Source organism: Rhipicephalus microplus, chromosome 2 (assembly GCF_043290135.1).
Source record: "Rhipicephalus microplus isolate Deutch F79 chromosome 2, USDA_Rmic, whole genome shotgun sequence".
NCBI classification, from domain to species: domain Eukaryota; kingdom Metazoa; phylum Arthropoda; class Arachnida; order Ixodida; family Ixodidae; genus Rhipicephalus; species Rhipicephalus microplus.
In genome coordinates, this window is record NC_134701.1 from 260129373 (window position 1) to 260152216 (window position 22844).

Genomic DNA, 22844 nt, shown 5'->3' on the forward strand with positions numbered 1-22844 from the left:
TAAAGCACTCTTTTAGGAGGAGTGTCAATAAATGAGCAGTCGCTCATCATTGGGTGTGCACAAGTTGTAAATAACATAAATGCAGCTTGAAGATCTTGGGTAGGCGCACTTATCAAGAAAACTATGGCACTTTCTTTTGTGAGTTTCTTGCCATTGTAATTGTTTCGGGCACTTTTACACTTCATGCATTGGTGGTTGTCAGCAGAACTTGATACGTAGCCTCGTGTGCAAATGTGTATCATTCTGTCCAATGCTTTTTTTCTCAGTTATGTAGGTAAGTGAAACTGGTGAACTCTTATCCATGTCCTTACGGAAACCATGTTATGCACTGCAGGTGACCACTTTGGCTGACTTCTTTGGTCCAGATGACATTTTCATAGCGTATGGCCTTGAGAAATATTCGCACGACGACTTTGATCTAGACTCCGAAGGTTGGCGCTCCTTTGGTCATTTCCTTTAACAATCTTGAAACAAACTTCTGAAGTTGTGGTATGAGCCAAGCAGCTTTGTCTTGCGTATGCTGTACTGAACTATCAGTATTTCCCAGTTTACTCTGCTGTCAGTATCACTACATTGTTCAGTTTAGAACATAGTTTCATACACTGAGCTATATTGGGGCATTAAGGAGTTAACAATTTGTGCTCAATGTTGTGAAAATCGGCATAATTGAATATCTGCTAAGCTGTGCTAGTACTACGCTTCCAAGACACTTATTCACTTGAACTCCAAATGGACATTAAGAAGTTAATACCATTCGTCATTTTTTTAGAATACTGATATCTTGTGTCTATCAGTGTGATTGGTTTGTTGTCAGCAAAGGTTAGCTACTTATCTTTTCCACGCACTCATGAGAATTACTAAAAGTCGGAGCTGAAGAAACTTGCATGTTTCTGTTAAATAGCGGTTTTTTTGTTCATGTAGGTAAACTGCTTGATTTTTATTATTATCATTGTTACTTTTTTTCGCAGAGTGTAAGCATCTCAATGGTGCTATGCGAATGCGCCGGGAACAGCGTTTTTCATGTGGCCGACCCATGTCCCCCATTTCAGACGGTAAGCACTCATCCAACGTTGTTCTTGTGGGGTGTACACTTGCTCTAACAATTGGTGAATCAGGGCTCAGTTGTTGTTATTTTAGAACACTCTGCAGTCTTGCTTTATTATTTAATAGTATATATTGTATTTACTCGCATAGTGGGAGCACTTTTTTTTTTTTTTTCAGAAAATTCAGCTCGAAGTTAGGGGTGTGCCAATTACGTGGGGTAAATTTTCCGAAATTTTCTCGACTGGGTTCTTGCACTTTAAGTCTGCACATTTGTCAAGTAAAAGGCGACCTTATCATTTACGCATTGATTCAGCGTAAAGCAAACATACCTACGTACCTTTTAATCAACAAGCGAGAGCCGTCAACTGCACCCACACATGTAAAGTTTATTTACACAGAAGTCGTAGGTGTTCCTTCTTTTCCCAATTCGGAGTCCGGGTCGGAGAGCACACATTCATCCTCGCGGAGCCGTCAACTGCACACACACACGTAAAGTTTATTTACACAAAAGTCGTAGGTGTTCCTCTTTTTCCCAATTCGGAGTACGGGTCGGAAAGCACGCATTCATTCTTGCCGAGCGGGGATTCGTTTTCGGTGTCCGAATCATCCGCACCCCACAACATGTCATCCTCACTCGCATCCAAGTGCGTTCAAGATACGCGTCTTCTTGAAGCTTTTCCTGGTGACTTTGTCGGAGATCGCCTGCCACGATCCAAGCGCACAGCGTTTCCACAGGCGGCCTCTTAATTTTACCACCTGGAGCCAGCTGATGTTCTCCTCCAGCCATCCAGGGTGTGTACTGCCTTTGAACATTGTCCTTGAAAGGCTTATTCAAGGACACGTCCAAAGGCTGCAGTATCGATGTGAGGCCGCCCAGAATCACTGCCAGATCTGTGCGCAGCTCCTTTAGCTCATCTTGTACGTGGTCTACTAGGTGCCCACGAAAACTGTTCAGGACAAGCACAGACTGGAACAACAGACCACCCGGCCGCCGACCCCAGACTGTTATTACCCAAATCCACCATGAGTTCCGCGCTCATCCAGCCTTTTCCTGGACTCTTGAAGTAGATGCCTTGAGGGAAATTTGCCTTTGGGAGCGTCTTACGTTTAAAAATAACGTAAGGCAGTAGCTTGCGCCCATCTGTTGTCACTGCCAGCATTACAGTGCATGGTTGTTTATCAGCACCAGACATTCTGACGATGACGTTCCATGCTCCTTTCTTCTCCATTGTCATGTTCCGCGGCATATCAAAGCAAAGGGGGGTCTGTTCAGCGTTGCCGATCTGAGACAAAATGAAGTCTTCCCCCTGTCGGAGCTTTATAACGAAACAGTGGAAGTCCACAATTGTTTTGTCCTCATATGCTGCGGGCAAGCGCTGGCATAAAGTGGTCCGCCTTCACAGTGAGAGGCCATGGCGCCGCATGAAACGAGTTGTCCATCCAGAGCTGCCTTTAAACTTTTTTGCTTCGATGCGCTGCACTCGAGCTATTCTGCGCGCCGAAGTTTGCACAATATCCAATGACACAGCACAGCCGTCTTGTCGTAGCTCCCGTATATGCCAAACCAGTTGCTCTTCGACGTTCAGATACCTGCCAGTCTTGTCACCGCGGAAAGCCCGTCGTGTCTTTTTCGTCACCTTAAGTTTTCTTCTTGATCCCTCCAGTACCAGATAATGGTTTCCTCAACACCGAAATGCCTGCTTGCAGCCCAGTTGCCATGCTCCGGCGCGTACTGCACTGCCCGCCGTGTATCTTGCGAACTTCCCCATGGTGGAACCAAAGTTGAATACACGACCACAACATATGCACACTGCTTGCAAAATGGCGTTGTTTTTTTTTTCTCTGATGGGGGTAATAGCAATCGAGTCCCCGGCATTGTACACGGGACCTTCAAGTAGCTCGGCGATTTGTGGGGTATCAGTAATTGATGGAACAGCCATTTTGTTTTTTTGCTCATGGACGCTTTTTTTTTCCAAGTTTTATTTCGACAAACACGTTGGTTAGGTCGTTGCACTTTGAATTTTTCTTATTTGCTCGTCGATTTGCAGTCTCTTTTTTTTTTGGGGGGTACAGGGACCGCGTTACAACTGTACTGCTGGGGGGTAGGATCGTTTCTTATCACAGCCAAGTTCGGGGTGCGCTTATTATGCGCGGAAATTAAAAAATCGAATTTCCTGCGACCAAACTATGGGGGGCGCCTATTATGCGAGTAAACACGGTAGGTAGTGAAAGGAGAATGGTTCGTTTCGAAATAAGAGGCAGCTCGGTAAGCCTGTAAGGAGACAAGTAAACGATGTGCAATTTGCACTCTGCGTGATTTCATTCATTGTAACAGTGTCTCCACTAATATAGCTTACTATTCTACAGTGCATGTTTGCAAAGTGGCATCGTGTCTTGCAATTTTGCAGATCTCCAAATATTTTTAAACTAAGGCATTACCTCTTTTACTGCCAGGAAATCAATCTGCGCTAGTGCCTTTCTTTTTTTTTTTAGGTGCACCTATTAGGCATTTAGAAGTATTTGTCCCTTCAGGGGGCTTCCATAAGTCTTTAGAAAAAAAAAAAACTTTCACAATGCTTCGTGCACACTGAGCCAATCTCTTTCGTGCAATTTTACTAGATTTTTCTCATGCAAATGGGGCTTCAGAATGAGTTTTGAAAGGCCCTATAACCGCATAAAGGATTACTTTATTTTGTGTATTGTAATTAAGTGCGAGCTCTGCGGCATGAGTGTAACACAGAAACGTACACAATACGTTTGGTGCAGTGCTGTTATATGTCGGGCGAAATAATAGAAAGTGAAAACAATTTTTTCAAGAAATATCTTTCTCTTGCTTTTGATGCTACAGAAAGCCATTCAAGTTAGTCTGTAGTTTCTTAAGTATAATAAGGTAATAAGAAATACAAATCTTTCTTTTGGTGATACACTTACCGGGCCGTACAAAGCGCACAAAAAACCCCACCAAAATGTGCTTTCACAGGTGTTACACTCGGAAACCTCTTTCTGAATGTTTTTGAGCATTTCTTGTAAATAAAATGAAAATGTCTTGTCTGTATACTCCTGCACTACATGCAAAATATTCACCCATCAAAAGGTTACAAACTCGACCGAATAGCCTACTGCTTCAATCATCTGATTTTGTACTGCTTTAATAATTTGGTTTTGCCTGTTCGCGCTAATTTTAGGCACTATTGTTTCCACTGGGATAGCCACATGAGCAATCTGTCATGCATTTTCTTTGCTTCTTTATATGTTTCCAGTGTCTTCAAACCTGAGTTTCCAGAGTTCTCACTCTATTTCGCCCAAGGCATCCAAAAAGCTCCATTTTACGAATCATGTAGGTATTGTTTATGGTCATCCATGAAGGGAGGGTTAGCATTGTTGTGTGAATTGGGAGACTCTCAGCTTAGGGAAGTCTGTTCGGTTCCTCTTTGGAAGAACATGTGCTGCCTGCCGACTCTACAACTGCAAGAAACAGTGATGCCTCTACATGCAGAATTAAGGGGGAGATGCAACTGAAAAACAAAAAGTTTTTTAATCTATAGCCTAGCACAGGAATCGGCCTCCTTTTTAAGTGGAGAGCCAAGTGGTATGGAGCCGTCACAGCGGCGGGCCGCACAGCAAATTGGGGGTGGGGGGGGCACTTTGCAGACGAAGAAAAAAGTATTTTTTTTTAATTGACAAAAATGTACACAACTGTATTATAATTCGTATTCATTTTCAGCATGCATATTGGAAGGTTTCGATCAAACATAGGTTTCAGCAAAAAGCCCAATTTAGATCAAAACTGCTATCTCAGCTTTCGGATAGGAAGGGATACGGGAGAAAGGGGAGGGTTTTGACATCATGCCAGGAACTGCACAATACTGCCTTGCAGGTTGCACGTTGCTGACGCCTGGCTAGGGCAATGAAATTTGTGCTGTGTACATAGGTTTTTATGCTGATTTCAAATATTTAATCGGTTTTGTAGTAAGTTGCATAGTTTTCTTTTTGTATCGCGATTATGTGTAAAATATCGCTCATTTGAGACACACTTTTTCTCCCACTGAGCTTTCATGATTATGAACCATTAATGGCTCACATTGCTCCACATTAGCTGTAAAATGCTAATGACTAAGAAGAAAGTATGTATAGGACATTTAAATGAACAAGAAAAAAGTATGAGAAGTAGGGTTGTACGAGTATTCAAGCACATCAAACATTCGAACGAATATTAACGTATTCGGATTCGCTTCAAATGAAATATAAATTATTCTAAATTTCAAAGTACTTTGAACGAACGAACAAATGAAATATAAATTATTCTAAATTTCGAAGTACTTTGAACGAACGAATTGTGTTAAACCTGCCTATAATGGACCGTCATATAACGAATTCCTCATTATTAGAAATTTTTTCTATTTCCCACCACTGCTTCATAGAAGGACATGTATTTGCGAACTTTATGTAACAAAGTGGTAGAGAGCGAAACGCTTGATATAACGAATTTTGGTCGCCAGTAACTTCGGAATTTCAGCCAAATTTTGTCATTTTGCCACAAGCATGCATTTTTCGCCACCGACGCGAGGCGTGCAGGCAGGCCTGTGCCCATCAAGCCTGACTCGTGATTGAATTCGCTGACCTGTGTATATACTATTTGAATTCAATTCATAATTATTCGAGCCAAATCGCTGTTTGCTTTGAATTTGGTTTAAACCTAAAATTCACTATTTGCACAAGCCTAGTGAGAAGTCTTAGAATGTTTTGGAAATATGTGAGAAGAACTTCCTCCTAATTTGGCCATCATAAGTACCAAAACATGACGCCCAATATTAATAAGTTGTCCATAATTGCATCTTGAGAAAAATGCATATTTAACACAAAAATGAGGGTTTATTTATGTGGCAAAGATGTGTGTTTTGAAGTGATTTCTGCCATCATGAGAGCTTGGAAATCATGATTATCTTGAGCATGTGGCTTTGGTGAACTCCTCATGTGAAATGCAATGGCAAGCAGCCAGGTGACAATTTCTAGAGGACTCCAGACAATCAGCTCTTCACAGTTTTTAATAACCACCTTGTGCTCTTTGAAAGTGATTTTAACTTACAAAGTTGCATCTTACACACAAATAAGTGCATTATATCCAGAAATTCGTTATACAGGTTTATTCCTAACACTGTATGTATTGTAAAATTTTTTATTTACTTCGTTATAAGCAATATTTTGTTATATCAGGGCTCGTTACATCAAGGTTTGAGTGTACTTCAAGTGTAATTACAGCCTTGATTTTTTGTCATGAAAGTAGAGAAACTAAACTTGAAAAAGCAATTAAAAACTAAAAAATGCAATTTTGGAAAAAGCATTTTCTAGTAGCCTCTCCCTTTAAATTGCTCAGTGTTAGCACTACCACTGGTTAAGCTGTTTAGAATTTAAGCAACAAGAGACGAATATCGTTTCTATAGAAGGAAGCTTTTTGAAATGTATTTGAATCCCTTTTTGAGAGACATACAACACGGAGCAGCTATTGCCCTTGTATGTTGCGTCTTCTATAAGCAGGGTACCATTCTTATTCTCCTGATCAATCTCTCTCTCTCTCTCTTTTGTTTTTTCATATAGGCCCAATGGTGTCTTTTATACCCAGTTGTCTGTTATATCAGCTCCTCTTTTAGAAGAAAGGTTCAACTTTACTGCCACTGTACTGAGTCTTTAGATTGGTAGCCCAGCTGAGCCATGCTTCTATTCTGTGGCTTTGAAGGTGGTTCTACCAGAGACAGTTGGACGGCTGTACTCGGTGCGGGAAATGCTGGGTGACGGTAACTTTGCCACAGTCTACCAGTGTGTTTCCAGGTGACTTTTTCTTTGTCCATTTTGTTGCCTGACTGTGATTTCAATTTAGATCCTACTGAAATTTGTTGGCTGTTACATTTAATTTACGTAATTTGCTTAACAGTTGTTTCTTTTTTTCCTTATTGTAGGGAGACGGGTGTTGAGTATGCACTAAAAATCATCGACAAGGACAAATGCAGAGGCAAGGCAAGTGTTCATGCTGACAATATTTCTCTGGAAAATGTGGGAGATATGCTATGGTGTTTCCAGGTTGCACGCACACATTAATGCAGCTGGAATGTGCACTGCATGGCAGCTCAAAAAATTGAAGCCATGCTTTGGTGATAATACAACAGTAGGAAATTTTGGCTGACACTTGCTGGCCTTAACCATCTGTTGTCGCCGGGCAACATATTTTGTTTCACTGAGCTGCCACCATGTGACAGGGTGACCTTCACAGCAGTCTTTGCCCCTGCCAAAAAAAAAAAAAAAATTGTTGCGGTGTATCTGCAATGCAGGTAAACAAAAATGGCAAAGCTGTAAGAGGGAGTTTTTGCCGTCCTTGGAAGTCCTAAAACAGGGGCATGGCATTATAAACTTTTTTCGAGTGTGTGTGTGTGTGAAGAGGGGGTCCAACCAACTATTGTGTATGTTTGTGCATACGTTTGTCTACATGCAGGCATATCATTCTCAGCCCGCAACATCTCATCTTCACTCGCATCCACTGCGTTCGAGATACCCATCAAGAAGATGGGTATCTTGAAGCTTTTTCTGGCGACTTTCTCACTACGTCGGCTGCAGGGCAACGGTCGCTCCCATGTTCCACCAATTAACCCCGTCTTTTGCTTTCAGCCTTTTGCTTTTAGCCAACTTTCAGCCTTTCTATTGCACATTTGTCTTCCCTTTGAATCTAATCTGTTATACCCTTAACAATAATCAGTTATCTTGCCTATGGCCTACATGCTCTGCCCATGTCTATTTCTTCTTGATTTAAACTAGGATTTCCTTGGCCTCCGTTTTTTTCTTACAAAGCCTCAGAGCGCCGCATGTTTATGCACACATGCAAAATTGAAAATTTGTGTGTGTGTGTGTGTGTGTGGAGGGGGGTTATGGCTGGACTAATGCCCCCCCACCCCTTCTTTCTTTCCCCCTTATCAATGTCCTCTGGAAGTCTGGTATTCCATTGTCCAAAAGCTTTACTACAGTTACTGTATATCTATTGCAGTTCCTTCACTATCTTCCATGGTATCTTAGCAGACCAAGGTGCTGTGCTGCTAAACATGAGGATGCGAGTTTGATTAGCCTCTGTGGCTGTATTTCGATCGGTGCAAAATGTAAAATCACCTATTTGCTTAGATATAGGGGCACTTTAAGGAGCACCAGGCATTGAAAAATTAATGTGGAGTGCCTCAGTGTCCACCACAGCGTGCCTCATAGTCGTATAGTAATTTGATCGTATGCTATCCAAGAACTTAATTTTATAATTTTTAAAAATTTTTTTGCCTTGGCCAAGTCTCAGAGTGCTTCGCTGCATTTAAAATGTCTATATGCATTCCTGTATTCTGCTCCAACTTTACTGGTGCACTTTCCATGGACTTCGTAACGGGACCACTGCATAGCTGCGATTCTTTCATACAGCTATACCATTACATCAGTACAATGCAGAATGTATAGTTAGCATATTCCTGGCTGACTAGATACCAGCCTCACCACCATAACAGCCGTGGTACATTTGTGTAAAAACGTACGGCTTCTAACGAGCACAGCATGGCGTCTGCACAGTCATTTTGAGCTTCTTAAGGCATCATAAACAAAATGGCTAGGGCTTCATTGGCTGCTCTGCTCTTATGACTGCAATTGTCATGAAAAAGGAAACTCAAGCAAGCTGAAGGAAACTGAGAAGGGAGACAGGAAAGAGCGCCAGACAGGAAAGACAGCAAGTCGAGTTTTCAATTATGAACTAACTAGTCTGCAAAGAAGTAGTGAGAAAAGAGCCTGATTCATCATGTAAGCTGGGTTTACATTTTGCTTGTCCGTTGTATAACCCAATGATGGCCTATTCTTGCATCTCATTTTGCAATCTGCACTTAACACTGTCACTTAGGCACTTGCATGCACTTATGTTTGGCACCTTTGTTGTGCAGTCCAAGGCGTCCACCACTTGCGACAGCGATGTCTGTGTGTAAAAGTGCTTCTGTAACTTGCACTTGCAGGAGCAGATGATTGCTAACGAAGTGGCCATTTTGCGGAGGGTTCAGCATCCAAATGTCGTTCGGTTAGTCGAGGAGTTCAACTTTGACACTGAACTCTACCTGGTCATGGAACTGGTCAAGGTATGTGGCGTGCCTCACTTCATCACTGTAAAAGTTAACATAAGCACTGAGGAACTGTTATTTTTGTTGATGATGAGTAATGTCATTATCAGTCATTTCAGTACAAAAAAGCATGATGTCTATACAACCATCAATCGGTTAAACAACACTCGGGATAATCTTCGCTCCTTGTTGGTATTATATTAAGCAAACTGGTGTAAAATGCATGTTTGTGGCATGTTAGTTATTGAGCTTTTTGTTTTAGTTTCTGAGGCGCAAGAACAAATGAGTGTGGAGAAGTAGAGTCTGCAAGTTCTTGACTTTTTTTTTTTGTCATTACATGTCTTATTCAGTTTTTATGCTGCTTTGCCTGCTATTCCTCACATGCTAGGTTCTAGCTCGAGTTCCATTTATTTTGGTGCTGTACTTGAACAGACTGGTTGGAAAGAGTGTAATTTTAGATTAGCGCTCATCTCTGGGCTGATACCAACTTAAGGCAGTGTGTAAAGGGTTCGGACTGTTTTACTTCGGGATGTTGTTATTGTATCATTATCGCTGCAGACTATGAAAGAGTGTGTTTAGTTGAAGAAAGAGAGCTAGTCACATAGTACTGTTTTCATGTACTGCGATCGCAGGGGGGTGACCTGTTTGATGCCATAGCGGCAGCGACCAAGTTTCCCGAGTATGAGGCAAGTCGCCTGGTTAGTCACCTGGCCAGTGCCCTTGCCCACCTGCACTCGTTGCATGTCGTCCATCGAGACATCAAACCTGAGAACCTGCTTGTGGGTGTCCGGGGTGCGCTCAAACTGGCCGACTTCGGCCTTGCGACCGAACTTCCCCGGGATGGCTCCCTGCTGTCTACAGTGTGTGGCACGCCGACATACGTGGCCCCTGAGATACTCGCCGAAACAGGGTGAGCATGTACCGCTTGTATGCTATGCTTTATGCTCTTAATTAGTAGTCCCAAAGCTCATTTCACCCAGAGGGCAGCATTCACTAAATGCAGTCCCAGAAGTGCCAATGTGCTCAAGTATGGGAAAGCGGAAGGGGCCGCTTTTTTGTGAACAGAACTTGCATTTTTTTCTTACTTTGTAACTGAATGTGTAAGGGGATCTGTCCAGCATCTGCTTAAGTGGATGTTGATACTATTATGATTCTTTCAGGTTCAGCCAGGCTTGCAGTAGGTGCCAATCCTTTATTATATTTAAGTTGCTAGTCTAGAAGATTTTGGTGGCTGTGGTGGTGGACAATTGTGGGAATTATTTCATTATTTCTTTGCAGTTATGCTTTGGAGGTTGATGTGTGGGCCATGGGTGTCATCACCTACATATTACTATGTGGATTCCCACCGTTTGTCAGGTGTGTGTGGTATTCAGTTCTTGGAATATCTCTTAGGTGGAACGTAGTCACCGTGTTAAATTTAGTAGTTCTGTATCATGTATGACAAGTGTGAAAACGTAAGAATTGAGGCACATTATAAGCACACCAGATAAAACGAGTCCATATGTCTGTGGACGTTTTTGAGCATCACACCTGCAGTTGTCTTTCAGCATTCAAAGTCACTCTGACAATCTCATTGTTTTAAATTAATTTGGACCATATTGCAATTTTTTTAATGTATGTGCCATCTTTTCTTAATTTCTTGCAGTCAAACAAACAACCAAGATGAACTGTTCGACCAGATTCTGAGTGGGCGGTTCGAGTTTATGGCTCCATACTGGGATGGCATATCTGCATTAGCTCAGGTGGGCTCAGTAGCTGTTTTGTCACCACAGTGTCTTCAGTTCGAATGTTTCTGAAGCCTCCTCCATTACAGACAAATACTGTACAACTTCTAATTCAAGCGCAAAATATATTCATAGTAAACTGTTGGCATTTTGCTGGTTGCTTGCTCGGAGTTTTTTCTAATTGTTGAGAAATAGTAAAACAGCCCTAAGTACCTTCATTGTCATTGTGAATGTCACTGGCAGCATAGTAATTGTGGCTTTTGTGCGCACCATAGTCACTGTTATAGGGAACAATGAAATATTTTTGCTGGTCAGGAGTAAACTTAGTGCTGGCTCACACAATTTTTTTTTTAGACACACACGCACACAGTGTGCCTTACTGTGTCCTTTTTTTTTCAAGCTTGTCCAAACACACGGTATGCTATTGCAACAAGCCCAAAAACAGCACTCCTCGCACTAAAGCCTCATTAATGTTTCATCAACATGTTTAAAATTATATAAGCTTGCACCCCTTTATTCCCAAGTGTCCCCCTCATCCCGCGCTAGTTTTCCAGCTATATTTGAAAGTGTGGCCAATTGCTCAGCTGGTTGTCAGAGCATGCTTTTTATTATAGCACAAAAATTTTTCATGTTTCTGTTTTTTGATGAGTTGTTCTCGTCCTACATGCCTCTCCTGAGTCTGAATTGATTGCCACTGAAAAACTGGAGTCTGTTAAAAGCAGCAAAAGGCCTTCAAAAAAGCTTAAGGGATATGATTTACGGTCCACCACAGTGGTGTGGCAGTTACTATGTTCAGTTGCTGACGCAAAGGTCTCTGGTTTGATCCCGGCCGCGGCAATCGCATTTGAATAGAGGCAAAATGCTAGAGGACCATTTACTGCACAATGTCAGTGTACATTAAAAAACACAAGATGGTCCAAATTTCCAGAGCTCTCCACTACAGCGTACCTCATGATCATGTCGTGTTTTTGGAACGTGCAACCCCAGATATTACTGCATTTAATTGCATAACTTGTGCCGTCGCGTTATTTGTGCACCCTCAATATTGAGTCAGCCTTACTAAAAAAAAATATTTACTTGCATATTTTGCACTCCCCGACCCGCCCGAGCGATCTTGCCGGTGCGCGCACGAATAGACTTTGGATGAAAGTCCCTACGCTTGGTTGATTTTAGTACATTAGGTTTCGCCATCTGTCCATCGCGTTTTTACTCCCTTGCAATGAGCTACATAACCGTATACACAGCGAAATTCAAGCACGCTGTTATGAAGTTTGTCGAAGAAAACTGAAACCGTGCCGCCGCCAAGCACTGCAGCCTGCTTCTGCTTCAGCATGAAGTTTTTCAACGGGTGACGTTCGATACGGGAGAAAGCAGAAGAGTGCACGCTTGCTAATACAAGTTTCCTGCTGATAAAGAAGACCTTTCCAGTTATGTTTGAAAGCTTAGGTCCTTCGGTATTGGCATGACGCAAGCCTGGTTTCTCCCAGCGTTGTCGAGAAGAGCTACAAGAAAATGGGGGACGTTCGCACGCCCTCTACAGATTGGAGGACGATGCGCTTGGCCAGGGTGGTGATAGCTGCCGCGACGATGATTCCCAATCAGACCTAACAGTCAGTGTTTCCGACTAGACCACGCATGACTGGAGCTGGCTGGTTCAAGTATGCGCTGATTCTGTTAAATGAACAAGTACACTTGGTTCGTGCTCTAATTTATTTGGTTTACTGGCGAAGCTCCTCTTAATTTAACCTTGTCATGCGTCACGCGTAACCGAGAGAAGAAAGACAAGAAAGAAAAAAAGGCAGTATCTCCTGAACAGTATAATAGACGGCGCTGTCTCATAGAAGTACATACAAACTGCAGTTGAGTGAGGATATTCTAGATGGCGCTCTACTGCTACTCTGCGATTGGCTCCTGCGCGGGCTGTGCCTGGGTACGCGGAGAACGAGTGCCTCTGTCATCTTTTGCATAGTCGCCGTACGTGGCGGAGCGTTGGTGTGGCATGGACGAAGCAGAGCGACGGGTGCGTTGAAAATGCTTGCACTCGACTTCCTTGGCTCACGTCTCGTCGGTGTTACTCGCGCGCTGTCTGCATTTTCGAACGCGATCGGATGCATGCACAAACGGACAGACACACAGACGCTTCGCCCCACTCATCATCATTCACTCTGTGGATGTGCTGGGATTTTCTTTTTTTAATACATATTGTTACAGCTGGCATTTTTTAGTGTAAATAAACCTATCAATCCGTAACACTATATATACCACGTGCATTAGGACTATATAATATTGCACATTATTTTCGATACATTTGCAACATTTCCTCGTAAATTCTCTAGATAAACAAGTACACTTGGTTTGTGCTGCAATTTATTTGCTTTTTTTATGTATATACCTCACGCATTTGGACAACGCACGTTATCTCAAGTGCCTTCGCAAAATATCTGCATTGTTTGTGCACCCCCTTTTCAGAGCTATAAAATTGCTAAAAAGAAGTGCACAAATTATGTGAGTCAATGCAGTATTATTGTTTGATTTACTCAGGGGTGGTTGTTTGCACCACGCAGGATTTGATTCGAGGCATGCTTCAGGTGGACGTGACGCAGCGCTTGACAGCAGTGCAAGTGCTTGCGCATCCTTGGCTGCAGCAGCAGGCAAGTACTGAATGCTCTTGGAAATTTGAACTTGCATCCTTGTGCTGCATATTTGCGTGGCCTGCTTTAATAGAGTACTGTAAGGCATCCTGTGAGAGGTGTGGTATGGGCAGAATGGAAGTGCTGCGCCATCTGCGCCATTGTCCGCCAATCGGACCTGCTACACCAGGCTGCGCATAAATGGCTATTTTCATTATAATTGTCTATTGGAAGTGCAAAACGCCAAATCTAGCGGATTATACATCCTTTTTATAAATATGCCACCTGACGGTGAGCTTCTCGTCAGTTTCGCTTCGCAAAGGAGCGTGGGATAGCTAGAGCCATCATGAGGGCATGGAAAGCAAGCCGTCAAATGCGCGAGTGCTGTGATGTTTGTGTTGGAGGCTTGTTCTCCGTATCATCTGCTGCAATCGCACCACTTTCTAGCTTGAACGAGCTCCTAGTACTATACGATAAGCTTTCTGAGCTGCTTCTGCTGCACAATGAGCAATATTTTGTACCCTTCAACTGGTTGCACGAGCAGTTTGGCTTGTTATCACTGGCAATTCATGGATCCGGCCTGCAAGAGACTCTCATCGGCGTGCCCTCCCAACGCGGTCTGCGTCCTGCAGGAAAGCAAGAGGTGTCTGTATGCAAGAAGTGTCTGTGTGCGCTCTGTGTGCGCTCACAAGAGGTGTCTGTGTGCGCTCACACAGCCTGTGTCGTCTGCTGCGGTGCCCTCACAATGGCGGCAGACTGTAGTTCGCATCTGTGGCGCTAAGGGCGCCCTTTTTCGAAAAGGGTCTATTATCGTCGACGGAGCTACACTGAGTGTTTGCTACACCAAGGACGCAGCAGAATTCATATCCAGTGGAGTTCGATCACCATGTAATTCGGTTAATTCGTAGGGTTCTCAATGCTGTTATCGCAGTGGTTTCCCTGCAGAAGTGATGGCACCAGCATGAGTAATTGTTAATTATCTAGTAATACAGTGAAACTTCGATGATTTGTACCAGCCGAAAACGCGACACGATCGTGCACTAAATGGCAGTGTGCGTTTACAAGTGCAAATGTGCATCTCCTGGCTTGCCCCATCGCCACCAATAAATTAATACACTACCACAGCAGACGTCGCCCAAAGTACCTACACGAAAATATTTTTTCTTTTTTGCCAGAGTATGGGGCTGGCACTCTCACACGATTGTCTTATCACGCGCAGTGGCAACGCCAAGGAGCATTTTCGAACTATTACATGGTCTGAAATACACAGCGACTGAAATCGCGACAAAACGACACTATCAACTTTTCGTGATGCACACGTGTGCTTCTATACTGCGATATCATACTAAGCGACAACTGACAATTTCATTCAAACATGGAGCGGTTTCATGGACTTGGATCATCTTCTGGTTAGTTGCGTGCAGAGCGGAACCTATGCTGCCTACACTGTCGGTGCCAGGCAGCTCGCTGTACCATGCACACGGATTTGCTCTATGAATTGCTCATCCCCACTTCGATGCCCAGCCATCTTGATCTGGTGTCTGCGTCCATACTTATGTACATTGTCCATCAAAAAGCAAATATTAATCATATCTGAGGTGCAATATCAAAATTTCAATATCTGGTGCTGTATTTCTTAATACTAGCGAATGTGTAGATACGTAATTCTAAATACCATAGTTTTTATTACGCTGCGCTGACAATGTGATGCTATGCACGCAAAGGCGAGTGTTTCTTACGCTTTGCTGAGACGATACGGTGCTGCCACCTACCCATGGCTGTGCGTTCTGTTGATGCTTTCGTTTTCCAAGGTTACTGCCAGGTGGCACTCATATCTCACGCAGCACCTCTAGTATCCCATTCACTAATATTCTCGCGCAGAACATCAAATAAACATTTAATTTTCTCCCTCCACACGGAAGACTATCGTCTTTTGGTGACATTTGCAGTCAAACACACAGATATGCGGCCTATTTTCTTCTAATTGGCTCATCGTATTGATTCAGCCGCAAGACCAGTACCTGAACTAACGGTTGTACAATGGTTCGTGGTGTGTGTCCACCATTTTTTTCAGGGAGGTGGGGCAAGCAGGCAATCTGACGCATGGCAGGTGGGCCTTCATTTTGAAGAGCGGCCACGATCCTGTCTAGATGCTGCTGGCACGCTGCCATCAGCCATGGTAAGTGGCACGCACATTGTTTTTGCAGGCTGTCCTGGTTGGTCTCTTTTTTTTTTTATCTCTGTGATCCTGCCACACTTTTCATTCTTTGTGGCACACGCAGGACGGGTAATTTCTTCTTTGTGTGCAGGAATCGGAACATTGAATGTGTGGTATTAGTAGTCCCCTTTTGTACTAGTAACTAACAAGTACAGTAAAGCCTGCACATATTGAACTCTGGAAAAAAAAGCAGACGAGTTCGGTATGTCAAATAATTCAGTATACAACTTTTAATGAAATTATTACATTTTCAGGCAAATATTAGTGTGCAAGTTGGCTTCTCAGCACTGCTTAGCATTAATATGATAAACACACCTTCATGGCAACATGCAATTGCTTTTTTTTTTTTTTTTCGTGGTTTTTAGGTGGGAACGCAGGGTAGTATACCGGGGTGGGTTACACGTGACTAAGTATGGTGTAGGTGTCAATAGAACTTCAAAATCTTCATACATACTCGTTGGGCGCTGGAAGCACATACTCTGCCTTGGCCTAATGTAGGCCTTGCTTTTCAGTGTCATACGCCGCTCACTTCTTGCGATGATGTTTGCATGGCGACTTCATACTTCTTTTCTCTACGTTTGGCTGTGCCGATTATTGCCAACTTTGCGGCGAACAGCAACTTTTTTTAGATTTATGGCACCCATTGTGGTAACAAAACGGGCGGAAAAGCAAATGACCCCGCATGACAGACTGGCAGTTGATGACAAGGAAGCAATGCGTAAAGCAAATATGGGCAAGCGGCAGTTTCTACTCAATCTTTGCAGCGCCCTGCTGATTCGACTGCTCACTTTCCAAAATGCTTGTGGAAAGTTACCTTCTGAGAAGAAAAGTAGAAAGTTTGGTTGGGATGGCCAACTTCGTGGTATGCTTCGGGCTGCCCAGTGTTCTATATGTCAAGTCTTCTGCCTGGCTTTGTTAAATGTCGCCACAGATTCTATGCATTGAAAATAAAGCATTGTCGCATTCAAAAAGTGTTTGATATAAAGGGTATTTGTTTTATCCAAGTTTGATGTAGATGGGTTCGACTGTTACTGGTATTGGAAGAGAAGGGATTGTTGAGAAAGAAGGGGAAGAAAACGCTTTTGCTAAAGATTGTTGTGCACTAAACAATGAAATTTTTTTCAATGCTCCCAGTCAATCAAGTCACTCGTGAACTTCTAATAGCAACACAGTAAAGTTCGTCAGTGCGTGTCATGACCCTGAGCGGTTTCTTTTTTTTTTTTTAACACGTGGCTTACTTTCAGTGTGATTGCGAGTGCGCACTTGCGCATGTGACAGCATTCTGAAGCAGCTACAGTCACTATGCAGCTTGTGATGTGCAAATCAGCTAATGGCCTTGTACTTCAGGTTTATGACACCATTTGTCACGTGAAGGAAAAGCAATGTTTAACTCAACTTGCAAAGTAATTTTAATTTCTATGCCATTTGGCGTGTGTTTTTAGTATGCGCGACTACTGATCGGCAGCGTTCTCTGACCATGCCCGAAATGGGTCTCATGGTCTTGATATTGGCAGTTATGTTTTCCAGTTTCCGGTGGCCACTGCTGCTATGAAGTTTGGTAAGGGAAAATTCAGATTAAAATTTTTAATCTCGTATTTGTAGTAATCGGCCCATTTCATTTATTCAGACTGCCCTAACCTAGTATGTCTTTTTGTGGGAATTTTTCGTTTACTTGGTTTATAAACTGAGGGTGATGCGACGTACATGCTTCACCGATTAGGAGCCAAACATACATTTGTTTTCCGGTTGGTGACTCCTTGCATCAAGTGGATGTGCGAACAGAGAGTGAAAAGTATTGGCACGAATGTGCCCCTCTGTGGGAGCATATAGTGTACCCAGACCTGTTACGAACTGTCTGTGTTGCTAGATTGAGGACCACTGAGTTGGTGTTTTAGTGTTTCGTCGTTTTAATTGTTCAAGTAATGTCATCTGATCATTTACTTTCAGTCCTGACGTCAGTCCCAGTCAGCGCGAAGAAAGCTGCGTGCTGCGGATGCACAGGTATGACGCTAAAATTATTGGCGCATCTTTTCGCGCATAATAATTTTAAAAGGATTGGGGCCTATATTCGAATTTCTTTTACATAAGAGCATTTCTGCATTGACTGGCATTCAGACACCGGTTACTCATGGTATTTATAAATGACAATAGGGCTGCCATCTAGCCACTAACCACTCAGAGATGGTACTCTTATGATAGAGCTATTGTAAGTATGCCCTCAGACGGGCCTGTAGCCAGGGGGCTTGAAATTCGTATGGAGGAGTGTGTTTTACCAAAAACATTAATAAAAAATAGGTGTTTTTAAAACCTTCAGCAAGTGTTTGCCCCCCTCCCTCCGCAAAAAAATATATATATATTCCTGACCGCAGTCCTGCCCTCTGAACTTTCTTCCTACCATTACCATCTTTCATGCTAAAATTATAGGTCAGTATTTTGGTTTAGCGATGAAGCAATCTGTTGTCCGTTGCAACTTGATGCAGCACAGATTTTATATTATTTTAATTTTTGCTTTGTTGATGCTTCTTCTCAAAGTAGTGAATGTTAACTATATGCTCAGGAAAAGTACATGTGGTGCAGCAAGATGGCGGGGAAAAAGTTCTGCGATTGTACGGCACTACAGAGTAGACAGCTGTAATGAAAAGATACGGAATTTGATGGGCAGTTGACCTCGTTGGAGCTTGCTCTTCATGCCACCATGGCATCACCGTGTCCTAGTTCCGTGTGAAACTTGGCCTCCATTTTTGCAGCATTTGACATCTCCGTAGTGCCATCGGGAAAAAGGAAAAAAAGAGAGTAGCTTCGTCGCCGGAACGAAGCTTTGTGACTTTCAACTGCACCAGTGCATACTGTACGTACCTCTACCTTGGAGCAGAGAGGCACTTCAAGGGAGGCTCTCCGGACATCATTTATCATCTGAAACCAAAGTCTCAAGCGCATGCGTGCAGTGTGGGTGGCATTATCGCTCCTTTTTCCGCGCCTGATCCTGTGAAAGATCCTGCCTTGGTCACGCTGTTGCTCACAGTGCCACTAGTGCAGCACAAAGTGGCTGCGACGTAACAAGAAGGTACGGTGATTTGATGTGATGTAACATAGTACGTGCAGTCAGTGTTGGAAGTTTTACGGCCGGTGGTGTCTGAGATAATATCAGATTTTCAAGTAGCTAGCGAGCGGTTTTAGCCAGTAAATTTGATACCGATGCATGTTTTTTGCATGCACTAGTGCAAGTTTTCTTCAGCCAAACGCTAGGCTGTAGAAGTGTTCTGGTTTTACTCGGATCCAATGGTCTGTAAGCTTCTCATGCCATTTGCACAAACCTACAAACCCACTGCAAAAGCTTTTTGAAGCACGATAGTCAAAGTTTGTGATGACTTTGCTATTTAGGTTCAAGTTCAAGGAACATTGTGGCTCAATGACGTAGAATCCATGATTCTTATTTGGATATGCCAGCTTCAGCAAAACATATATATATATATATATATACAATAGAATTTTTCTTTGAAAGCTTTTAAGTTGGGTATAAGAATACATTGTTATATGAACCGGTATGGCACACAAGCTGCTGCAGCGTGGTCCCGGTACGTTTTTGCGGAGATTATGAGTGGGTGAATGCTTTCATTTTTTTTAGCTGAAATGTGCAATCGCTTTTATTTTGCAAAACTAGTTTCGCTGGACTGTACTGGCTTCCTCGGTTTGTGATGAGAGCTGACCATTACGCGATGTGCCCCGTAGCGTCGACATAGGACAAAACGTGCAAGTTTCCGAGCAGCACTCTTTTTTTAACTAGTCAAGACTTCCCGAGTGTGCTGGAACGTGGCCATTGTCGCTTTGCTCTATGTGTTTTTTACTTGGCAAGCCATGCTGACAAAGTTAGGCTGTTTTACATGTGGAATATGTGCACAATGTCAGTTCAAGGTGCCATATTGCACAGTTTTGTTCGAAATAAGACCTCCAGTAATATAATGTTCCTTCTATTACCTTTTAACTTGATTACCTTTTGATTACCTTTAACTGATTACTTTTAACTGATTACCTAAGATTACCTTTTAACTCTGCACCAATATTTTTTGTATAAGGCAGTACCCTTGCATTTCATAGCAGTTGCATGCTGTGTAATGTCTATTTTGCCGCCCTGTCAAGTAACACTCACTGCTTTGAAATGCAGAAACATATTTCAAAGGGTGGACTAACTTTGACAGCGTGGCCTGACATGTATTGAATGGGGAAACAACTGCATGGTGCTGTTTCTGTCTTTTTCATTATTATTGTTACTGTGAATTATGCTACTACTTTTACTATTACCTTTAATCATTAATGCATGTCTTGTGTTGGGCTGCACCCGTGTTTCTAGCAGCCACTTTTATTTACGATATTTTTTACTTTATGTGATCCAATTTAGTGTGTGGCACGTGTATTTTATATTGCCAGTGTCCTGCACTTCAGTGAAAGCTTTAAGGCACGCCGGATGAACACTAACAAGGGTAACAAGAATAAGCTGCCCACCTCGCAAAACCAATGGCTGGTTCTAATGCCCACCGATAATCTTCGATGATCGTTCCAGTCAAACCCTCTTGTAGGAAAGCAATTGTACACTATTCAACAGATGAGAGGTGTAGGTAATTGTCATACTTGATGTACTGGTGCGAGCCTTAGTTTTTCGTTGAACTGCCTGGAACTGGCATGACGGAGTTGCTGTTACTGAGCGAGAGACACTTCTGAAGATTGTGAGTGGTTTGTTTTTGTGTCATAATGTTTATTTCCTCTTGTTCTAAACTTTTCTTAATGCTTGTTATGCATATCCAAATGTTTTACCATGTGTTTGTATTGGATAGAGTAGGAATGACAACAAGCTTGTTGGTTCAAATTCAGGTGAACTGCGCAGCAGTAAGAGAACAGTGGATGCAGTGCTGACAATATGTGTACAAGTGATTGTGTCAGAATTGCTGTGATTTGTGTTGAACAAATTTCTCTGTGCACTATACGTGTACATGTGCATATATTTTGCTCAGTAATTCCCTGCGCTACAACTGGGTTCTTTTGTTTTCCTGCCTGTTCACTGCGTTTAGTTTTCAGACTATGCACTTCACATAAATCCACAGCTTCCATTAGGCTGCCTTTCTTGATGCCCAAGTGACTATGCACGATAATTACATTTGAGACATGACATACACCATTTTCTTTTAACTAATGAATGACATTTTTAATTAGCATTCCTAACACTAATATTCTTTGTGATCATGGTTTAAAAGTACTTGCTGGTCAACAGAATGAAGTTTACTACAGCTAATAAAAGAGAGCATAAAATGTAGCAACCTTATTACACACCTCTAGTTTATGTGGCACCCTACATGTTATGGGGAATCACTGCTGAGCAAGCCATTTTGACATTTCTGAAAATAGGCAAAACTTTTCAATTGTAAAGCATTGTGACTCAATGCATTTTACTTGGTACTACATAGCTAGCTAGAAGCAAAACAGAACATGCAGTTTCACTTGAGAATAACAGCTAAAGCAATATTGCAGGTAGTATGATTCTCATTGCTTCAGAGGGTACCGAATGCAGTCGATGTTTGTATTGGGGCACACAGATAATTTCAGCATTAGTGCCATTCAGAAGCACGGGTGGCAACCTGCCTGTCAGATAGCGCTGTACTCTCTTCAACATGTTGAGGCTGGCTTGTTGACACGGTCGATTGGCCGCCTCCAGTTGTCTCGTGTAAGCAGAGGTACCGTAAAAACCTGCGTATAGTTCGGACCCGGGTATAGTTCGAGGTGTAACTCGGGGATAGCAAACGCGAGAAAAAACATTTTCACGTGAATATTGTTCGAGGAAAACAGAAAAAATGCATTTATTTGCCTGCAGCAGCTCGATGTGCACAGCGAGTTGTGCAGCTCGTTGCTCCCGAACAAAGTCCGTCAGTTCTCGTTCCACGTCTGGAAATGCTCCATTTTTCGGTCCCCAGAAACTTTTTCTCTTGCCGCAGCATGCAAAAAGGGCTTCCTTCTGCTTCCGCCAACCGCGAATGCTCCGCTCATTCACGCCGAACTGCCACTCCGCGGCACAGTTGCCGATGGTTTCGGCAGCAGAAATAACTTTCCTCTTAAAGGCAGCCGAGTACTGCCTGCGCGGTCCCGACATGGCTTAAAATCACGGAAGTAAAATCGTGGCCGTCGTGATGTGCGCCAAGTGATTGCAATGGCCACTGTTGCTCGCCTGATGCACGCCTGTACCTGTAGGTCTCTAGGACTAACGCCGCTCACGCTACCACGCCACCTAACGTAGAAGTGCGCAGACACCTGATAATGATGATAGCACCAACCAATGCCGAAACCAAAACTGAATTCGGGCCGAAATTTTTTTGGGATCCGCATATAGTACGAGGCTGAAATTTCGCACCCTAAATTTTAGAAAAAAATCCCGGGCTATACGCGGGTTTTTACGGTATGCCGTATGGGAAGCTAACAACTACAGTATGTGTCATGAGGCTTGCTCTCCAACCTGTCCATCTCCTCGCCCGTAGCTGTGTGCGAATCCTGCAGCTGTACAATATTTCTGCACCTCTGGAAAACTGCACCTCTGGATTTCTGCACCTCTGGAACAGTGAGCAAGAATTTTCAATTCTTGCTCACTGTTCTAATTTTTGCTATTGTTGAGTTTGTGGGATCTCGTGTCTTGTTTACGTCTCGAGGAAAGCTTTAACTTGGACTAGTCGGCACTACATACTGATGTAGTTGCGCTGAGTGAAAGGCTTAAAGGAATAAGAACTAGGAGCACATATATTTGTCACCCGTCATGGTGGTCTAGTAGTTATGGTGCCCAGCTGCTGAACCGAAGGTTGCGGGATTGAATCCTGGTCGCCGTGGCTACATTGCCGATAGAGGGAAAATACTTGGATTTAGGTGCGCTGTAAACAACCCCAGTGGTCAAAATTTTTTAGATCCATCACTACAGCATCCCTCGTAATCAGGGGATGTTGGGACGTTAAAGCACCTACAATTTTTTGCACATACTTGGCCTTTTCTCATTGTCCTTATTACTCTATGCCTCCCACTCAGCACAACTACATTAGGATGTGTTATCTTGAGCACCAGAGCGTAATTTATAATGGCT

At 43.0% G+C, this 22844-nt stretch overlaps 1 protein-coding gene across 5 annotated transcripts in view; it reads left to right on the forward strand.

Annotated features, from left to right (window-relative positions):
* The window catches only part of LOC119170075 (serine/threonine-protein kinase DCLK1), a 31226-nt gene extending 12499 nt beyond the window's left edge, over positions 1-18727 (forward strand). For 4 of the 5 annotated variants that reach the window (XM_075880502.1, XM_075880497.1, XM_075880509.1 and 1 more), the window contains exons 5-14: positions 335-431; positions 969-1052; positions 4305-4381; positions 6779-6870; positions 6999-7056; positions 9063-9182; positions 9797-10074; positions 10443-10520; positions 10810-10906; positions 13453-13734. In XM_075880502.1, coding sequence (XP_075736617.1) covers positions 335-431; positions 969-1052; positions 4305-4381; positions 6779-6870; positions 6999-7056; positions 9063-9182; positions 9797-10074; positions 10443-10520; positions 10810-10906; positions 13453-13719 — 1248 coding nt within the window. In that variant the 3' untranslated portion in view covers positions 13720-13734. Of the gene's footprint in view, positions 1-334; positions 432-968; positions 1053-4304; positions 4382-6778; positions 6871-6998; positions 7057-9062; positions 9183-9796; positions 10075-10442; positions 10521-10809; positions 10907-13452; positions 13735-15592; positions 15698-17683; positions 17738-18483 lie in introns of those variants that run through there. The other variant, XM_037421109.2, reaches the window with a different exon arrangement.
* Positions 18728-22844: the final 4117 nt, after the last annotated feature.